We start from the raw sequence: 6,676 nt of genomic DNA, 5'->3' as shown, positions 1-6,676 counted from the left end.
GTTCTCAATTGATTGAACTTCACAATTTCACATATTTACATATTTTTTTTAAAAATAATTTACTTATATGTATATATCCGATATTCCCATGAAGATTTATGGTCCTCATAAATGGTAATGATAGATATGAACACACGGCGCAATAAAGGGAAGAGAAACCAACAATTAGCGAAAAGTAGAAAAGACTCGCTCAACATGTCAATTTCTCCCACAACAAGGGAAATGAAAAATGAATTAAATAATCAATCAAAAGAAGCCATCGGCAGTTGTATTTTTTTTTTTTAAAAAGAAAAATAATAAATACACAAGATTTTGAAAATTGGTTCGGATGGACCGGTCGAACCGTAAACCATCGAAAAAAGTGATTCGAACAATAAGTAAAACGACAAATTTTAAAAATCGCCATCAAACCGGTGAATCGATCGGAAACCGGTCGGTTGAACCAAACCGTGACCCAACCGGTTTTTAGAGAAGGCAGTCCCTAACTCTTGCAAGCCAAGCCCTAATCGAGCTCCTCTGTCTCGCACACACACTCAGTCAGGGGGAGGGCTCCCCAATCCTCTCAATCTCATCGAGCTCACCTGCGTCCAGCCACTGTCTCGTGCGCCGCCGTCTTCGTTCCTTCGAACGGCCACCGCCTCGTGCTCGCTCACTTCCCCTCCATCGCGCAGCAGCCAGTTTTCACAACCTTGGCCCTCACTCACTCACCCCCTTCCCCCAACACCCCCTGTTCTATCTTTGAACTCGAGCAAAGTTCAAAATCACCCAACCAAAACCCTAGGTTCTCCCTGCAACGCTTCTGAGACAGTGCCGCCGCCATCCGTGCTGTCGGCGCCTCCGCGTCCTCTCTTGTAGCCCAGGCCCTCTCTTGTAGCTCGGCGTCCTCCTTCCCCCTGTCCCCGTCCTCCTTGGCTTCTCTGTTCGAGGTTGGAGTAGCTCGGCGCCGTCTCGCCGGTCGCCGTTCGTGTCTCCATCGAAGGTTAGTGCACTGCTTTCACTTCTTCGGTTCTTCTCCTCCTTTTATGCTCTGTTTGCTGATGTTTGAATGTGAAATTGTGAATGGATTAATGGAAATCAAATAATTGATTTTGTGCTGCTGCTTTTTTTTTAATTCCTGAATTTTTTGTTGAAATTTTCTTGTTAGCTGCTAAAAATGGAAATCAAATAATTATTGAAGTCTTTTTGTTTAGCTTTATTGATTTCAGGTTTAATGTGATTATGGATTATTTGTCGCTGTTTTGTAATATTTGTTGCTGAATGATAATTTTTGTTGCTTAATGCTGAATGCTGTTGGTAGTATTAATTTTGTGCTGCTATTAATTTTCTGGCTGTGCTGCTGCTGCGGTGGGTTCTGGGTTCTGGTGTGTTTTGTGGCTCTGCTGTGTTGGTCATCTTTCTCAATTGTGGATGTTCACTCCCCACTCTTCACTTGCTTTGTGTGATCATCTTTCTCAATTCTCACACTCGCAGGAACAAGAAAACTAACTCTTTTTCTGCCCTCAGGTACCACTTCATCTTTCCTTCTATTTCTGCACTCCTTCATTGTATAGTAAGTCAACTTTGATTACTGGCATAATTGAATTGGAGATTCAAGAGACACAGTTAATTTCTTAATACTGAAAAGTCACCCTTAGTTTTGATCTAATTGTTTTGTTTAGTAGGAGCTAATAGAATCACTTCATGGCTTTATCATTGTTTTTCCAATTTATACTAGCTTCTTGTAAGAGAATTAAAGCTAGCTACTCTTGCCTTCCATTTTGCACAAATAGGAATATGTAAATAGGGCCATTTTATCAAAACTATAGTCACAATTAGGAAGTTTAATTTAATAGTATATGATGCAGATATGCCTATGGTACAGATATTTGAGTAGAAACGAAGTATTTGTACATTATAGCTTGCATATGTTGCGGAATAGGATAATAACAATTAAGAGTATCGAGTATTGATATACTTGTTATCTCTCTTTGAAATGTTACTTTCTGTATTTACTATATATAATTTAGCTTTGCATTCTCTCAGGACTTCTTGGAACAGCGATTATAGTGTTGTTTATTGGGTTTCTTTCAATATATCATGGTATTATCTGATATCTTCACACTTTGTACTATTTGAATTGGCATTTCTTTCAATAGTCACTCACAAGCTGCTTCTATATTCTAGGAAGTTTATTTATAATTTATTTATTATTTTATCCTAAACGGTTTTTTCGGTTGAACTACGATTAGACCGGTTGGACCAGTAAATCAGTGAACTAGTGACTGGAGCGGTTCGATGACCAGTCCGGTTCTCAGAACCTTGTGTAGGTTGATGTCAGAATCTAAATTCTAAATTCCTCCAACTTCTCCGCGACTTCACCAATAGAGCCTCCATTTTCATGCGGGTGCTGAATTCAACACTCTCACTTTGTGTTGATGGGGATCACAAAACCTCCCTGCACTACTTCTTATGCTTCCCATTCCGATTTATACGCCGATGTTCTCCAATCCGTTATAAAATCCAGAGACCCTTTTGTCGGAAGATCCGTTCATGCTCGAATCATCAAACACGGCCTTCACTTGGGTGTCTTCTTGATGAACAATCTCCTCAATTTTTATGCTAAAACTGGTTCCTTCTCTGATGTTCACTGCGTGTTCGCTGAAATGCCGCTGAAGACCATTTTCTCCTGGAACACCATTCTGTCAGCATATGCCAAAAGGGGGAACTTCGAAGCTGCACAGCGAGTGTTTGATGAAATTCCTGAACCCGATTCTGTTTCCTGGACTTCAATGATAGTGGGGTATAACATGTTGGGTCGTTTTGATAATGCCATTCATATGTTTCTCAGGATGATTTCATGTGGAGTGTCGCCAACCCAGTTCACATTTACCAATGTTCTTGCTTCATGTGCTGCAACTGAAGCACTGGATATTGGTAGAAAGGTTCACTCCTTCATTGTAAAACTTGGATTATCCAGTGTTGTTCCTGTGGCCAATTCACTTCTTAACATGTATGCAAAGTCAGGTGATTCAGTAATGGCGAAGGTTGTGTTTGACCGGATGAGGTTAAAAGACAAATCAACTTGGAATACTATGATTTCGATGCATATGCATTTCGGTCAACTTGACCTTGGACTTGCCCTTTTTCAGGAAATGACTGATCCAGACATTGTCTCTTGGAATTCGATCATTACAGGATATACTCATCAAGGACATGATGTCAAAGCCCTTGAAATTTTTTCACTTATGCTTAACAGTTCATCTTCAAAGCCAGATAAATACACCTTGGGAAGTGTTCTGTCAGCTTGTGCCAATCTTGAAAATTTGAAACTTGGGAAACAAATCCATGCGTACATGGTAAGAGCTAATATAGACATATCTGGAGCCGTAAGAAATGCTCTGATCTTAATGTATGCAAAGGCTGGTGGCATTGAAATTGCTCATAGGATTGTAGATATTACAGGTATCTCAAATCTTGATGTTATAGCATTCACATCACTGCTAGATGGCTTTGTTAAAATTGGGGATATAAACCCGGCAAGAGATATATTTGACTCATTAGAATTTCGAGATGTAGTTGCATGGACAGCCATGATTGTAGGTTATGCACAGAATGGTTTACTTAGCGATGCTTTGGATCTCTTCAGGAAAATGGTTAGAGAAGGTCCAAAGCCAAACAACTATACTTTAGCAGCGGTTTTAAGTGTCTTTTCAAGCTTGGCTTCTCTTGGTCATGGTAAGCAGCTTCATGCAACTGCCATAAGATTGCAAGAAGCATCATCAATTTCTGTTGGTAATGCTTTAATTACTATGTATTCAAGATCAGGAAGCATCAGAGATGCAAGGAAAGTATTCAAACAGATATGCTCTAACAAGAATAAATTGACTTGGACTTGCATGATTATAGCTCTAGCTCAACATGGTTTTGGAAAAGATGCTGTAGAACTGTTCGACACTATGCTGAAACTTGACATAGAGCCTGACCAAATTACTTATGTTGGTGTCTTGTCTGCTTGTTCGCACGTGGGATTGGTACAACAGGGTAAGAGTTACTTTAGTTTAATGAAAAATGCTCATCACATTGAACCCACCTCTAGCCATTATGCTTGCATGATTGACCTGCTTGGGCGTGCTGGATTGCTTGAAGAAGCATATCATTTTATAAAAAACATGCCTGTTGAACCAGATGTTATAGCTTGGGGTTCACTTTTGGCTTCTTGCAGGGTTCATAAAAATGTGGATTTAGCTAAAGTGGCAGCTGAAAATTTGCTTCTTCTTGATCCCAACAATAGTGGGGCTTACTCAGCACTTGCTAATACGCTTTCAGCTTGTGGAAGATGGAAAGATGCTGCTATGATTAGGAAATCAATGAAGGACAGAGCAGTAAAGAAGGAACAAGGAATCAGCTGGGTTCAAATCCAGAACAAGGTCCATATTTTTGGGGTTGAAGATGGGCTTCATCCACAAAGAGATGCAATATATAGAATGATTTCAAAAATATGGATGGAGATAAAGAAAATGGGCTTTATTCCAGACACTGATTCTGTCTTGCATGATCTAGACCAGGAAGTGAAGGAACAAATCCTTAGACACCATAGCGAAAAACTCGCTATTGCATTTGCTTTGTTAAATACTCCAGGATATGCCACACTGAGAATCATGAAGAACCTTAGAGTCTGCAATGACTGTCATTCCGCCATAAAATATATCTCTAAGCTTGTCGGTAGAGAAATTATTGTAAGAGATTCCACACGTTTTCATCATTTCAATGATGGTTCATGTTCATGTCAGGATTACTGGTAGAAGAAACAGTGGAATTTCATGAAGAATCCGACTAGAACTGAGGAGTAATTTACAAGTATATTAAACTGAAAATATATAAATGTATACAGGAGTTTAAAATCATTCACTTTTTTAGATGAGTTTGCCTGAGGTCTGACTTCAAGTGGACGCGCGCTAGAATGCTTCTGAGTCAATCAAATGCTTGTGTTCTTGTTCATGCCTGTCAAGATATCTTGCAGTTGAGGTCTAATTTTACCAAATTGGAGGCGGCACATTTTCTATAACCTTGGATTTGAATCAATCAGTTCAGATAATTCGGTGGTCTCTCTTTACCTGGTCTGCTTTGGTTCATAGTATCCACACCTATTTTAATTGACTTTCAATTTCTTGCATCTGAGAAATGATTTTTCATTTTTTATTTTTTTGGGGTATATTGATGACAGTTAATCATTGTATTACTCATAGTGGCTTAAGGGATGACAGTATATTGATGACAGTTATCCGTCACCAGCTCTGTTCCTGACTTCCTGCCTCCGTCGCCAGCTTTGTTGCTGCCTCCTCGCCAGCTCTGTTCTTCACTTGTTCTAGGTATTTTACTTTTTTTTTTTTTACAATAATTGTTAAATAATTATTGTTGAATAATCTGTGAGGTTGAATAATTGTTGACTGATATGTGAATTACTAGGTAGAATAATAGATTAAATAATTGTTGAATAATTGTTGTTAGTTAGTCTGGAAACCACTAAATCATGCTGTTGTTAATGGGTTGAATAATTATTGATTAATTTTGTTTTCGACAGATTCCACTCGGAATCCAGCATGATCACCCGAGAAGCTGCCGTCAAACTAATGCCTTCGGCACAAGCTGTAATCGAAGCAAGGAGTATCTTTGAAACTCCACCAGGTTCCTCAAACTTATCCATCACTCTACCACGCTCGAAGAGCTCTAGTTGAGCTCTAGTTCCCTGGTTAACATGAGAATTTCCCGCCCTTTTTCCCATTTGAAGAACAACTCAAAATATTCTATAAATAACTTCACTGGTGCAATGTTGTGCCAGAAGATGAGGATCTTCTCCTTCTGAACCACGCGATAGATAAGGCTCATACCAAATTTTACCTTAGACCCCATCTTCAAATCAAACTTGCATTTCTATAGCTCTCTCAGCAATTTTTATCAACCAAGTATGTATGGACCCAAGAGTTATCAAAAGCTCTAACTCGAGGATATCCATTGCACTTTTGCATTTTTTTGTGCAGTCTCTTCAACATCTCATGCTGCATATCGGTTGTGTTCATCAACAAAGTATAAATTTGCAAACCGGGTAGGTCGTCCGAGCTACTACCTTCATAAACATCTATAAAACCATTTGTTAAATTTCTCAACATGTATAAATTTCTATGATTGATGACAACAGTGGATGCTGGTATTATATGTTTGATTTGTTGTTTTTGTTATTTGATTTTTGAATTTGTATTTGAAAGAGATCATAACATTTTGGTTTATGTAGTACTTTTAATTTAGATAATATTTTAAATTTTATATTAGACTATAATTATGTTTTAGAGTATTTATTTATATTTTATTTGTTATTTTATTATAAAATGGTTTTTCGGTTCAACCATAGTTGAACCGATTAGATTTATAAACTAATAAATCAATTGTTAGAACGGTTTAATGACCGGTTCGGTTTTTAGAAACTTGTAAATACATAAAAATTAATTTTTAATTAGTTGGTATTAATTGATTTTTATTATGAAATTAATTTTCAAATATTATTTTTAACCCTTATTTTTGGAGTATTTAACATTTAGAATTAGGATATAAAAAAATTTAGAATTTAAGATTTAAAATTTAGAATATAAAAATAATTTTAAAAAATTAACTGATATTAACTTAAAAAATTAACTCTTTAATT

The 6,676-nt window shown here is 37.5% G+C and overlaps 1 protein-coding gene across 4 annotated transcripts; it reads left to right on the top strand.

Annotated features, from left to right (window-relative positions):
- Positions 1-516: 516 nt before the first annotated feature.
- LOC130944582 (pentatricopeptide repeat-containing protein At2g22070-like) lies at positions 517-6,215 on the top strand. Of its 4 annotated transcripts, none has more exons than XM_057872954.1 (5): positions 517-979; positions 1,471-1,503; positions 2,229-5,096; positions 5,258-5,348; positions 5,561-6,215. In XM_057872954.1, the coding sequence occupies exon 3, from the start codon at positions 2,415-2,417 to the stop codon at positions 4,779-4,781; it is 2,367 nt and encodes a 788-aa protein (XP_057728937.1). In that variant the 5' UTR covers positions 517-979; positions 1,471-1,503; positions 2,229-2,414; the 3' UTR covers positions 4,782-5,096; positions 5,258-5,348; positions 5,561-6,215. The 4 variants fall into 4 exon arrangements, with proteins under 4 accessions (XP_057728937.1, XP_057728936.1, XP_057728935.1 ...); XM_057872953.1 differs by having other exon boundaries at positions 5,226-5,348; XM_057872952.1 differs by having other exon boundaries at positions 5,204-5,348.
- The last annotated feature ends 461 nt before the right edge of the window (positions 6,216-6,676 follow it).

This window comes from Arachis stenosperma, chromosome 8 (assembly GCF_014773155.1).
Source record: "Arachis stenosperma cultivar V10309 chromosome 8, arast.V10309.gnm1.PFL2, whole genome shotgun sequence".
Classification (NCBI taxonomy): domain Eukaryota; kingdom Viridiplantae; phylum Streptophyta; class Magnoliopsida; order Fabales; family Fabaceae; genus Arachis; species Arachis stenosperma.
The sequence above is the reverse complement of the archived record's forward strand: the minus strand, read 5'-3'. Positions and strand labels throughout refer to the sequence as shown.